At 34.9% G+C, this 14598-nt stretch overlaps 1 protein-coding gene across 1 annotated transcript in view; it reads left to right on the forward strand.

The window, feature by feature from the left end:
• ZNF804B (zinc finger protein 804B) overlaps nt 1–10852 on the forward strand; it is a 576957-nt gene extending 566105 nt beyond the window's left edge. Inside the window, exons 3-4 of the mRNA XM_069588178.1 lie at nt 1234–1364; nt 7145–10852. Of these exons, the coding sequence (XP_069444279.1) occupies nt 1234–1364; nt 7145–10805 (3792 nt within the window). The 3' untranslated portion in view covers nt 10806–10852. The remainder of the gene's footprint in view (nt 1–1233; nt 1365–7144) is intronic.
• The last annotated feature ends 3746 nt before the right edge of the window (nt 10853–14598 follow it).

Here is a 14598-nt window from a genome sequence, read left to right on the forward strand (position 1 = left end):
TTGACTACAATCTCCTCTGAACGTGTTCCCTTTCAAAAAGGAAACTAATGATCATTAAAGGTCTTGGTCCTTATTCTGTAGGTGAGAAATAGTCTACCATAATATAATTGCCTATTTTGCCTTTCCTGGAAAATGTCTTTTTATACTTTATTTGGGAAATAAACACAGATTAAATGACACAGATTTCAGGCAGTTTAAAATCATTTTATATGGGTTAAGAAGGCTACTCTTTAAATATACTCTTAAATCAGGATTAAGCCCCAAACTTCAAGATGGTCATTTGATTGTGGCTGTATCTCAATTTGTTCATTATCATTAGGCTTCCCTGGTGGCTCACGTGGTAAAAGAATCTGCCTGCAATGTGGGAGATCTGGATTCAATCCCTGGGTTGGGAAGATCCCCTGGAGGAGGGCATGTCAACCCACTGCAGTATTCTTGCCTGGAGAATCCCCATGGACAGAGGAGCCTAGCAGGATATACTCCATGGGGTTGCAAACAGTTGGACACAACTGAGCAACTAAGCACAATGCCATATTCTGAAGTAGTGATCCAAACAGGTAATGAGTAGCATTCAGTCTTCACATAAGGCAACTCTTTTAGAGACAAGATTAATTAAAAGAAGTTGTAGGCCAAACCTCTATCCTGAATTTAAATACCTGACCCATTCTTGTCCTCCTGGATACAATATAGAAATCAGAGTTGGATAAATATCTCCATGAGAGAAAAAAATGAATTAAGAATTGCATTTAGAGCAAATCTTACACAATAACAGATTTCTTTACTGAAATAAGCTCATTTTACCCAGTGTATTTCATCTCAGCAATTTTCAGGAATAAGAGTAGTTATGTTTTATAAGTGAGAGAGCTGGTGACATTGCATGGAAGAAAGTGCATTGCATAACTTTCTCTCCCTTTATACCCATTCATATATTGCACAATATCCTCCACTTATGTTTTCACAGGCTCAGAGATGATTGCAATTACATACCCAGGGTGGTCCTGGTAAGGACTGGGGTCCAGCTTTGCAGTACAATTCTGTAGTGATTGTGACAAGCTTTGATAAACATCCCAGTTGACAACTAAGTTGATGTTGAAGCAGAGAAGAGAATTGATGGAGAAGGTGCTTCCCTATCCAGAAAGTAACCTCTGTACCTTGGACCGAGTTTAATAATGAAGCTTTTGGATGGAAAAGCTTATTCATAGCATCCTTTCTGTTTTACTTCTTTGTCCACAGAGACTGAAAGAATTAAAGCAACGTGAATTTGCTCGAAATGTAGCTTCCAAGTCATGGAAAGATGAAAAGAAACAAGAAAAAGCACTTAAGCGACTTCATCAGCTGGCTGAGTTAAGGCAACAGTCTGAATGGTAAGAATTCAAGGTGCCTCAGATGGTTCAAAACTCTCTTCAGCTTCTCAGAAAATTTCAATGATATATTTTTTTGGTTCTCTAAACAATGTAAACAAATTATAATCAATCAACAGATATATCTGAAGGTACATATTCCTAATAGCTAAAGGGTTATAAATTAATGAGTTTGACATCTGGGTTTTTTCTTGCCTAATATTGTTAATGTGTTCTTTAATGAAATGATCCAAGAATGATTCTAATATACAGGCATTTATTGTATCCAGGTGATTTATATGTATCTTATGCATCTCTATAGTGCTTCACAGTTATTTTGTCTTGTAATGTTAATTTTTAAAAAGTCATAAGTAACAATGCATCTTCTAGGAGAGGAAATAAATCTGTACATTCCTCTGTACACACCTGAAACTAGAATAAATGGCACTATCATTGTCTGTATGACAAACCAGACGTAATTAATGCAGTTAAATTTACCACATGGTGCCATTTAAATTGATAATTGTAACAAGCATTACACTGATACATTCTTGTAGCTGAAAAATAGCAGTTTTACATGAGCTCGAAACTCCTGAATGTTTTGTAGTAAGGAGATTAGTACCTGGAGCTCAATTACACTTGCAGATTGTGATTTGTGTTCATATGAATCATACTGTAGAGCACTAATGTAGCTAATTAATGTAGCTGACAGCAAGCTGGTGAATTGTGACATTTGTAGTTCTATGCCAAAATTTAAACTCCTACTGTTTAAATGAGAAACAATATACAGTAAACTTGGGAGTGAATGACTCAATTATAATAGCATAAAATATTAGATCTTATATTTACTTTTAAGAAAATGTTTTTTAGGATCAATTTTGAATTAAGTTTCAGTTAGTATTCACCTTGCAACTACTCAAGTATTTTTGTCACTATTTAGAATATTTTTAATTTGCTTATAAAGATGTAAAAAAGATAATATTAAAAAATAAGTGAGAAATTTGATATAAAGAAAAAAAAATAAAGGTTAGAAGACCATGTGTCCAGAGGTGAGGTTAATACAAAAATGCATATTTTTAGGGCACATGCAACCACAGAAACAGGACATATAACTGGTACTGAACTTATTACTTGTCAACACAATAAAGATCAAACATACTGTCAGTAAGATATCAGACAGTATATCTTGTCAAAGCAGGGCTTAGAAGGAGGAGACAATTGAGGGAATGTGTTAAATCCTGGATGATTAATTATGAAGTACAAAAAGTCAAATTATAAAAGCAGGGCAAGTCTCACTGTAGAGAGACCCTTTAGATAGGTTCTTTAAAGTCACACAACAATAAAAATAGGAGTAGTCTTAATGCACAGGATTTTGATTCCTTTGTTATTATGAAAGTTGTCACACTTCTACGCTTCTCCTCACCATTCCTTATTTTCTTCTGGAAGCAGACAAAGGATCAGAGGAGCCTTGATGGTGAGGACAATGATGACGATGATGCTTTTATTTAAAAGTTCTAAGTATGCAGAGTTATCTAGGAAGTGTCTTGAAAATTAAAATAAATAATAAACTCTATTGGGGTTGAGCTGCCTTTGGAAATCTTAATAACTAAATGAAAACAAAACTAGGCATTTTCTTCCATAAAGTAGTTAGGCACTCTGGGTCCCAATCTGATCATATTGTTAGGAAATGATAGGTGTTCAGCTTCCCAGATACAGAACTTGGAACTAGAAAAATTACTTTTTTTTTTTTCTATTACCCACCATCTGCCCTACAGATAATTGTTCTCTCAGATTAGTAGCCCACTTGCCCTAAGGGAGGTCTGTTCATAGCATTATTAACTATTTTCATTTTGGCAACTGAATTAACAAGTGAAAAAAGTCATCTGTGTTACTTCTTGAATAACCCTTCTTTGTCCTTTGTTCTCATAAAGAGGGCTTCTGAGTAAGATGACATAGATAACAGAATTCTTCCATGACCCTATGGAGAGGAGAGATGAATTTACAGGTAGTAAGAATATTTGAATAAGATTAATTTAAAAAAAAGATAGCAGAACAATGTTAATGAATCTTATAAAGGGCAGTCAACCTTAACGACCTCTTAGGTAGATCAACACATGATTCTTCAGTAAAACTAATTCTCTTGTTGGGAGAGGAAAGAGATTCACTCTGTTCATAAATTTCTACTATGTATAAGTCTAATGTATCTTGATATGGACATTTTTTTTCAAATTTTAAAAGTTGTGACCGTTGCTTCTGAGAGTATGACATTCTTTATATAAGAGCTGGATAATGTGGAACATTAGGAAATTACATTGCTTAAAAAAATCATGTTATTTTGATATGCTTTGCTTCCTATTTGAAAAGTGTACTTTTTGCCCAGGAGAGAATTAAATTATGCATATGTTGAGTTATCAAGCATTGGATTTGGGAGAACTATTGAAATGGACAAATACATTAATAAGAACTAAAGGGTAACTAATGTCATTTCAAAATTATAAATAAAAATAATTAGGTAAAAATACAGAAATAAACTAAAAATTATTCTAGAGGAGAGAGTGAAATTGTAAATGGGAGTATGACAGCAAAGATTAAACCTTTAATCATGTCACAAGGCATAGTCTATGTCTGACGCAAGACACAGCATGCTTGGGGCTGGTGCATGGGGATGACCCACAGAGATTTTATGGGGAGGGAGGTGGGAGGGGGGTTCATGTTTGGGAACGCATGTAAGAATTAAAGATTTTAAGACTAAAATAATAAAAAACTAAAAAAAAAAAAACAACTTGAATTTAAATAATAAAATTTAAAATATCACAAAGATAAAAAACAAGAATCTTCAAAAGTAATAAAAACAGATTTAAGGTATAGGAAATTAAATTTTATAAAGCAATGAGATAAAAAGTTTAAATCATAAATATAAGAAATAGATATGAATAATAAGGATGAAATGTTAATATTGTGAAAATATAATCATAAATGTATATTGAATTGTAAAGTGAGAACAGAATAAGGACAAGAAGAGCAGAATGTAACACATAAGAGCAAAGAAGCTTAAACACATTTGGAATACTACAAAAGGAAGAAGCTTTTACACATATTAGAAAGATAAATGGTGACGTGAAACAGCAATATAGAAAAGAATGTTTAGACTAACATAAAGTAAAGAAAGAAAATGCATGAAACAATGCCAGAATAATAAGCAAAACCATTATTAAGGAAAAAGAGAATATAAAAAATAGTCCAGTATCTACATCATAATGGAATAATTCAAGAAAGGAGATCAATGTGATGAATAAGAGAAAAGTTTTCATTATGAAATAGTTACTGTAAGGAGCAGACCCTTTAAAATATTTTCCAAATTTAGTTTTCCACAATATTCAAGGATACAACTCTAAAGTTACAGGCATTATTAGTTCATGGAAAAAGAGCTGTCTGAAATTATTAAAGACTGGTAACTAAAATTATTGTTTGTAAAACAAAATCTATATGGATATAATAAACAACAGATTGGATGCTGAAAAATATTGAATCTATAAAATAGAAATTAAAAACAAATTCTTTTTCTGAACTAGAACAAGAGACTAAAAGAAGTAGAGTTTTAATATAAGTAATAGGACCAAAGGATATAGTCATGAGAGCAAATAAATTTAATGTATAAATTCTAGGATAATATACTAGGATAGGGAAGGGCAATAATCAGATAAATCAGAGAAGAAAATGTATCTGAGCTGAAGAAGTTGAATTATAAGTTCCCAGAAATTCTGGAAAAAATTAACCAAAAGAAATCAATTTGTAACTATAGCTTGGTAAAGTGAGATATACACATAATTATATGTATGTATTAAGTATAACAAAATACATATACATATATGTACGTGTGAGTGTGAAAGTGAAATTTGCTCAATCGTGTCCAACACTTTGTGATCCCGTGGACTGTAGCCCATGGAATTCTCCAGATCAGAATGCTGGAGTGGGTAACCTTTCCCTTCTTCAGGGGATCTTCCCAGCCCAGGGATCAAACCCAAGTCTCCTGTATTGCAGGCAGATTCTTTACCAGCTGAGCCACTGAGAAGCCCAAGAATACTGGAGTGGGTAGCCTATCCCTTCTCCAGCAGATCTTCCCAACCCAGGAATCAAAATGGGGTCTCCTGTATTGCAGGTGGATTCTTTACCAACTGAGCTATCAGGGAAGCCTCACATATGTATATGTATATGTATATGTATATGTATATGTATATGTATAATAAAATATATACATGTAAATTATGTATATATACATAGTTCATTGTTTGAAATAAGCATAACAAAATATGTATACATAAAAAGGAAATTAATAAAATCATGGAAATACACAAGTGGATTTGTTTCAATATGAATAAAAGTAGGCTAATTAAATATGTCTCTATAATATTAAACATATAACAACAGTGAAGGAAAGCAATAAAATTTGGTGAACACAAGGAATGTCATGACACCAGAGTTCTAAGGCAGTTGATCAAATAGTTAAGTAAAAGCAATAAGAAAGAATTTGTAAGAACAAAGGCTAGGAAAGGACTCCTCCCCCATTAGAATTTATGCTGCATGTGAAAAAGATATCTGTTATTTTAGTACTATTTGCTCAAGCAATAAATGACTGCATAAAAATGAAGTAAAAATCTAAAATAGGAAAAGGCCAACAAAGCATGTCCAAAATTGTGGAGGGAAAATAAAAAGAAAAAGAAAGCCAGCTCAAAACCAACAAGTAAAGCTGAAAGCAAGTCAGCTCAAAGCAAGAAAAAGGGAAACAAAGCCAGCTCACAATGATGCAATTTGTATTGCTTTCCCCTGCAGTAAAATTTGTTTTGTAGTAGGTGTTTCGCAGAACATTAGAGAAAATTTTAATCTAAAGAGTTTCCTCTATTTTATGTATCACCCTTTCTAGTTTCTGATTGAATTGGTAGTCAAGCTCAAAAGAATAATCTTTAAAAATCTGTCAAAAGATAAAACATATATATGCAAAAAAAGATAAAAGGAAAATATTTTGATGAGTAAGAAGCTAAAAAAGGATTTCAGACTAACTGAAGACATTGAGGTAGCATGTAAAAATGTGTGTTACTTTCTTAGAATTGATCAAATTAGTGACAAGTCATAAAGATAGAACTAATTACCCTGTTTCATAAGAAAACAAACATGAAGGGATTTTAAGACTGAGGAAACAAAAATTATATAGTGCTTGACCTTGGCATCACCAACTCAATGAACATGAGTTTGAGAAGCCCCAGGAGATGGTGATGGACAGGGAAGCCTGGCCTGCTGCAGTCCATGGGGTCGCAAAGAGTCGAACATGACTGAGCGACTGAATTGAACTGAACTTTAAACTAAAAAAGTGAATAAAAGAGATAGGTTTATTCTTTGGAAGCGACTTTCATTTCTGTTTTTTTCTTCTCCTATTTAAGTGAAGGCACTAATTGGAAAACTCTTTGCAAAATAAGGTTAAATCTATATTCCAAAGAATTAGTAGTCTCTGGAGGACATATTGTGATATAAATACAATGCTTTATTTTCTTTAGCAGCACTAGCATAAGATATTCGCTTGCTATTGCTTTTTGCTAATTTCAAAAAAACTGACTTAAGCAAAGCATTTTAGAAATAGCTACTATAAAACATAGAGATACTGTTACATAAATGCAGTGAACTGTTATATTGCAATAGACATACTTCAAAAATAGTATCAGAACCCATCATCATACACTATGAAATGTTCATATATAGATAAAATTTCAAATTTGATGTCTTAATCATTCAAATATTTGTTTTATTTACAGTGTTTCTGGAAATGGACCAGCATACAAAGCCCCCAAAGAGGCTACAGAAAAAAAACTTCAGCAAGGAATTTTCCCAGTTAAGAATGGTAGAAAGATAACATGCATGAAGAATGCTCTTCTCCTTAAAGGAAAGAATCTCTCCAGAAGCATTGCCGATAAGCAGCGGTCCACCACAGCAAATCGACACCAGTTGCAAACAGACCGACGTCGTTTGTTTGGAAATAGGGTACCACAAACATCCTCAGATCTCAGCAATGCAAATCATAGGACAGGAGTGTCATTTTCTTTTTCCAAAAAAGTGCATCTAAAATTAGAATCTTCAGCATCAGTTTTCAGTGAGAACATGGAAGAAACCCACGATTGTAATAAGTCACCCATCTACAAAACAAAATCAACCGCAGAGAAATGCATGTGCTGCAGGTTTGCAAATGAAGATACACATCTCACTAAGGAAAAAGATATAAACATCTCATCAAACCATCTGGAAAGTATTTTACACAATACCCTCTCCATAAACTCTCAAATTTTGCAAGACAAGAATGACTTTGTTGATGAAATGCTGGAAAGTTCGATTGGCATTCATGCTTCATTCAGTAAATCTAACATTCATCTTTCAGATGTAGATTTTACTCCTTCCAGCAGAGCAAAGGAAACTAGAAACACATTGAAGAACACTTCAGAAAACCACATTAATCACTCATGCCAAGTCAATGTTTCCTCTAGCCCAACAAACATTTACAAGCATAGTGATGCCAGGATATTTGAATGTCTGGATGAGTTTCCATCAATAGAGCCAAGCGAACAAAGCAGTTCAGTTTATCTGAATCCCAAGTCCAGAAAGGAGAAGAGAGAAAAATCGTTAGATAAAACAGAAAGAGTTAGCAGAAATGCACAAAGTTTTATAAGAGAAGCATATCCCCATGATGTGAAGTCCAAAGCATTGCCTTTTCTCCACGTAAAAAGCAAGGATGGCCATACCACTCTCCAATGGCCAACAGAACTTCTTCTCTTTACAAAAACAGAGCCCTGTATCTCTTATGGCTGCAACCCATTATATTTTGATTTTAAGCTTTCTCGAAACACAAAGGATTGCCGTGATCCAGAGGATTTAAAAACAGAATTGCAGAAAGAGCCCTCAGAAATGAAGACTACAATGGAGAATCAAGTCTCAGGTTTAATTAAAGACCAACAAAAGTTAATCCAAGAAGATAATCGGTCTCTGAAACCAAAGATGAGGATAGCTGATCCAGATTGGGAAAATTTCCAGAGGAAATATAATTTGGGCTGCAACAATTCTGAGCCCAGTATGAGTAAACGTAATTTTAATGCAAGTGATTTGGAAATGAAAAATCCTGAAGTGCCTGCTTACCTTGATATCTCTCTAAAGAATTGTGTAGGAAACAATAAAAATGGTGGTAATGAACTTCAAGAATCTTCAAGGGCCCATTGGCAAAGCTGCCAAAGGGTAATTCTAAATGATGCAAACGAGGGCCTATCTTTTTCTCCTTGCATCTCTAGGACAAAAAAGCATAAACTGATTTCTTGTGATCCTCATCTGGATGTTGAAGAAGGGAATCAGTTCACCTGGAAGTCTAGTCCTTACACAGTAAGGGATCACAGTGACCATGGGAAGGATTTCGGTGTGATTTTGAATAGTAACTACATCAGTATGACCAGCGGGGTTTCTGGATGTGGAAGAGCAAATTACAAGATAAGTTCTCCAAAGGTGTCTCTGAATAGATGTTCTAGCCCTTCAGACACATCCCATGTCAGTACATCCAGCTTGAGAAGTTCTTATTCCAATCATGGGTCCAGTGGACATGGTAGAGGTAATTTGCTCTACTTTTGCAAACGAGAACACAACTCAGTTGAAAGGCACAAACGGAAACGCCGAAAGCACAGTTGTCTCTGCTTGTCTGATGAGCTAGCAAAGAGTGACTGCCCACAGTCTGAAATCGAAAGAGGAAGGAGCTGCAAATTGTGGGAATCAATTAAAAATGAAAAATATTCAAAACATGCTTATGGTCATTGCAGAGAAAAACATAAACTGGGCAAAAATCAACAATTTTCATGGCAAAAATCCAGAAGAATCACCCAGTGTGACTTTAGCTCACAGGTTTCTTGTGCTGGAAACGGTGAAAATCCATCTAATTGTCAGGGACTTCAGCACAGCAGATTGGGCTCTCACTCAAGAGAGAAAATGTATTACTTAAACAAAAGTAAAAGGAATCAACAGTCTTTGGACAGCCCTCATATTTGTGATCTGGGAAAAGTAAAACCCGTGCAATGTAACTCTGGGAATATCAGCTACCTTCTAAGGAACTGTTCAAGAAGCCCTTCAGATACCACAGAGTTGAACCCTATAGAAGGAGAGAGGACCTCCCTGACAGCCAAAAGCCTTTTAGAAAGAGTACAAGCCAAGAAATGTCAGGAACAATCAATTCAGTTTGAGATCACATCAAACAGCTATAAAAATGAATCCGAGACTCTTTCACAAATCCAATGTGTAATTCCATTTACACCACCAGGCTGTAACAGACCTTCATTGCCTTTGCCTGAAAACACACCAAACAAAAGCAGAAGAAAGGATAAAGGCAGTGCAATGCAAAAAACTACTGATAAAAACAAAGTCAAAAGTTCCCCGACAAGTGATTTTACTGTTTTAGTGGGCACTGATTGTGATAATCATCTTTCTAAAGGTATAATTCATGGAGTAGCAGAATCTCACTCACCAAACATGAAAAAGAGCCCAACAACAAAAGAACAACCAAAATCATTAATCAGTGAAGTCCAACCTTCTATTCAAAGCTGTGACCCAGTACCAAATGGTTTCCCTGGTGCTTTTCCATCTAATAGATATAATGGTATTACTGATTCAATGGAGACCAAAGAGAATGACATGAATCTAGACCTACAGGATGGAAGCATGCAAATGAATCAGACAGAGGGGAATATAAACTCTTACTATGACAGAACTATGCAGAAGCCTGACAAAGCAGCAGATGACTTAGAAGTGTGTCATAAATCTCTCTCTCCTCCATTAATTCAACAGCCCATAACATTTTCTCCTGATGAAATAGATAAATATAAGCTCCTACAGCTACAAGCCCAGCAGCATATGCAGAAACAGCTCCTATCAAAGCATCTTCGAGTTTTGCCTGCTGCAGGGCCCGCTGCTTTTTCTTCGGCCTCCACTGTACAGACAGTTCCAGGTCACCAGCAGGCTTCCATAACCACCATCCACCACACATTCCTGCAGCATATTGTTTCTGCTTCCATAAATGCTCATAACGGTCATCTCCCTATAGCTCATCTACATCCTCTCTCCCAGCCGCGTTTTAATCCATTCACATTTTCACCTTTGACCCCAACCATCATCCCTGCACACCCCACTTTCTTAGCAGGTCATCCCCTGCATTTAGTCACCACTGCTCCCTTCCACCCATCTCACATAACATTTCAGCCCTTGCCCCCTGCAGCATTTATCCCCACCTTGTTTGGCCCCCACTTCAACCCAGCTACAACTTCTATCATCCACTTGAATCCTCTAATTCAACCAGTGTTTCAAGGTCAAGATCTTTACCATCATTCTTGCTCCAGTCAGATGCAACCATTAAATGGAGTGAAAGAGGCCTTAAATGTGTCAGCTCGCTTGAACTAAAAGCCCTTCTTCTGGATAAATAAAACAAATTGTCAGTACCTACAAAATGATGTATTTAAAGTGGTTTGATTATTATTATATTTCAAAGGGTGGTGCAATGCAAAAAATGTGACCAATATAGAAATGTAAACTGAATTGCCAATATTGTAATAGAAGCATTTTAAGAACCTCTTAATTTGCTAAAATTAATTATACAAATTTAAAGTAATTTGATAGAAAGGCAGAGGGGTATTTTGGGATGAGTTCTCATGTAATGTGAAACAACAAAAAATGTAGGCATATTAATATTAAAAAAATTAAATGGAACATAATACTCTTATCTTCTAGGTGTTCGTTGAACGAGTGAGTAAATGAATGAATGAATGCACGTTTGTTTTTATTCATCAGGTAATAATAAAAGATCAGTGAAACAAACTATGTGGTAAAAATAGTTCCTATGGTTCACTATTTACTAAGCTTTCAATCAATGTAATCTGTTTCAACCAATATAAACTATATTTTCATAGGAAATGAGAGATAGCAAGAAATTTTCTAACTAATTCAGATTAAAAATTACTCTTCAATGCAAAACAATCTTATCCACATTGTATGGCTGAGTTTGTGTGGAAAATTGAGTTATCTTCATTTCACACACTTCTATGTTAAGAGAATTTTATATTTGCAAGAATCACCAATATCTAAAGTTAAGAATATTTAATTTTGGTATAAGAAAACACATATTTGCAATTGTTAGTATTTGATCATACAAAATAAAGCTAAAATATACTATGAATAATATTTTAATACATTGGTCAAACTTTCAAATATTATTGGGATTAAAATATTAAGTTTTCTTTATTCTCAGAAATCTGTGTTCAGCCAACATATGCATATCAATTACATATGAGGTGAAGGTATTGAAAATGTCAAAAGTCTTATCTGATATTTATTGAGAAAACTTTAAAGAGTTTGGTGTGTGTTTGTTCAATTTTGTTAGAAACTAATAAAATGCAGTGAATTATGATTAATAAAATCACCATTCCCGTAATTTTGCAAACAGTTTTAAACATTCATTCAAAATACTTTCTGACCCACAGAATTTGCATTTCTTACATCTATGTTTCTGAGTAGCCCTTCAGTTCAGTTTATTATTTTATATTCTTAAAAGCATAGAAAACTTGTATGACTACATAGCCCCCATAAGCACAGGTTTCAGAGAAATTCAAATTAAACAAAACTGGAGGTAATCGGTCATCACCGCTGTGTGTATGATGATGCAAACTTCCCTATCACTAAAACCTGAGAATGATGGCTTATTCAGCCTTGGCTTCACAGGTAAGAGAACTGTCCTTACAGAAACTCTCCTGTGCATCGAGAGAGTCAGGCTGAGCACTAGACCCTCATTATCTCCTTTAATCTTCGTAAATGTATTTTGAGATCAATATTATCATTTCTCTGTACAGATGAGAAAAAATGAAGGATTCGGTCCTTAACACTTGCAAACAAGAACTGATGTTGGTAAGGGAGAGATAGAGAATAAATTGAATCAAAAATTTTAGCATAAAGAAGTCCCATAGTTTCCTAGATACCACCAGAAACTTGTGGGATGGAAGTTTTGACTGGAGTATGGCAGTGAAAAATCCTATTTTATCTAAAAGAAATAGAAAAAAATGGAAAAAATCATCAAATAGCAGAAAATTCTATACTTGTGTGGAACTCCATAAAAGTTATTATGAAAGACCTTTGATAAACATGAATGATTTCAAAAAAGATAGATGACAAATGACCTAGCACATAAAAAGGAAACTAAAGTGAATGACTGTTTCCTAAAACAGATTACAAAGTTGACATAGAGCCAAGACAGAATAATTATAGGAACTCACCAGGAGACTTATCATGAAAAAGACAGCACCTGATTAATATTTATAATTGTCTTGGTGGCAATTTAATATCTCAGAAGGTTAGAACAGGGAACCTCTACTTGGACACTTAATTTTGACTAACCAGGGTAGCCTGATAAGAATTGATGGCATGGAAATGACTATCTTATATTATCAATGATGAAAATGTTCATTGGATATACTTACTCTCTTGCACTGTGAGAAGACAGACTTTGCAATCTAAATAAAAGATAACTTGTACTCCAAGTAGGAAATTATAAAAGTTATAGCATAACATGAGCAAATCTACCATTACAAAAGATTTCAATGAGAAGAAAAATGTAGTCCTTTAAACATCCCAATATAAACAGAATAAGAAAAACATTCAGAGTAACTGAAAAATTCTTGTACATTCATAAACAGTAAGACAATAGCCATAAATCAAAAATGAACAGAGACCAAGTTAAAACCACCATTCCCAAATATTGGGAATATCAAAACAAATTGCTTTTTTAACTTTGATGAATGAAGAGATGATCTAATAATAATAATGTCACTTCAATCTGATTTTGTTTTGCTTTCCTTATTAAGGAGAAACATTCTTTCAAGTGGAAATTGTAGAAACAACATGGAGAGGAAGTTTGGGACATATAGAGAAAATTATTTCCTGGTCACTTTCAATGAGTTTGAATCTTCACATTTAGGAGAATTACAGAAAATATTAAAATTACCTAAAGAAAGTCTCATAATTATAATTGTTCTTGAGGAAATAGGCAGACTAGAAGAGAAATTAGAACAAGCATCTCTACTTTAATAAAAGAAAGAATATTTAATGTAGATATTAGTGATTTAGTTCAGTCAGTTCAGTTGCTCAGTCACGTCTGACTCTTTGCGACCTCATTGACTGCAGCACGCCAGGCTACCCGATCCATCACCAACTCCCAGAGTTTACTTAACCTCATGTCCATTGAGTCGGTGATGTCATCCAACCATCTCATCTTCTGTCATCCCCTTCTCCTCCAGCCTTCAATCTTTCCCAGCATCAGGGTCTTTTCAAATGAGTCAATTCGCATCAGGTGGCCAAAGTGTTGGAGATTCAGCATCAGTCCTTCCAATGAATATTCAGGACTGATTTCCTTTAGGATGGACTGGTTGGATCTCCTTGCAGTCCAAGGGGCTCTCAAGAGTCTTCTCCAACACCACAGTTCAAAAGCATCAGTTCTTTAGTGCTTAGCTTTCTTTATACTCCAAATCTCATATCCATACATATCTACTGGAAAAACCATAGGTTTGACTCAACGGACCTTTGTTGGCAAAATAATGTCTCTAATATGCTATCTAGGTTGGTCATAACTTTTCTTCCAAGGAGTAAGTGTCTTTTAATTTCGTGGCTGCAGTCACCATCTGCAGTGATTTTGTATCCCCCCAAAATAAAGTATGTCAGTATTTCCACTGTTTCCCCATCTATTTGCCATGAAGTGATGGGATCAGATGCCATGATCTTAGTTTTCTGAATGTTGAGTTTTAAGCCAACTTTCTTACTTTTCTCTTTCACTTTCATCAAGAGGATCTTTAGTTCTTCTTCGCTTTCTGCCATAAGGGTGGTGTCATCTGCATATCTGAGGTTATTGATCTTTCTTCTGGCAATCTTGATTCCAGCTTGTGCTACATTCAGCCCAGCATTTCTCATGATATACTCTGTGTAAAAGATAAACAAGAAGAGTGACCATGTATAGCCTTGATATACTCCTTTCCCTATTTGGAACCAGTCTGTTGTTCCATGTCCAGTTCTTACTGTTGCTTCCTGAACCACACACAAATTTCTCAGGAGGCAAGTCAGGTGGTCTGGTATTTCCATCTCCTCCAGAATTTTCCACAGTTTGTTGTGATCCACACAGTCAAAGGCTTTGGCATAGTCCATAAAGCAGAAGTAG

This window comes from Ovis canadensis, chromosome 4 (assembly GCF_042477335.2).
Source record: "Ovis canadensis isolate MfBH-ARS-UI-01 breed Bighorn chromosome 4, ARS-UI_OviCan_v2, whole genome shotgun sequence".
Taxonomy (NCBI): Eukaryota; Metazoa; Chordata; class Mammalia; order Artiodactyla; family Bovidae; genus Ovis; species Ovis canadensis.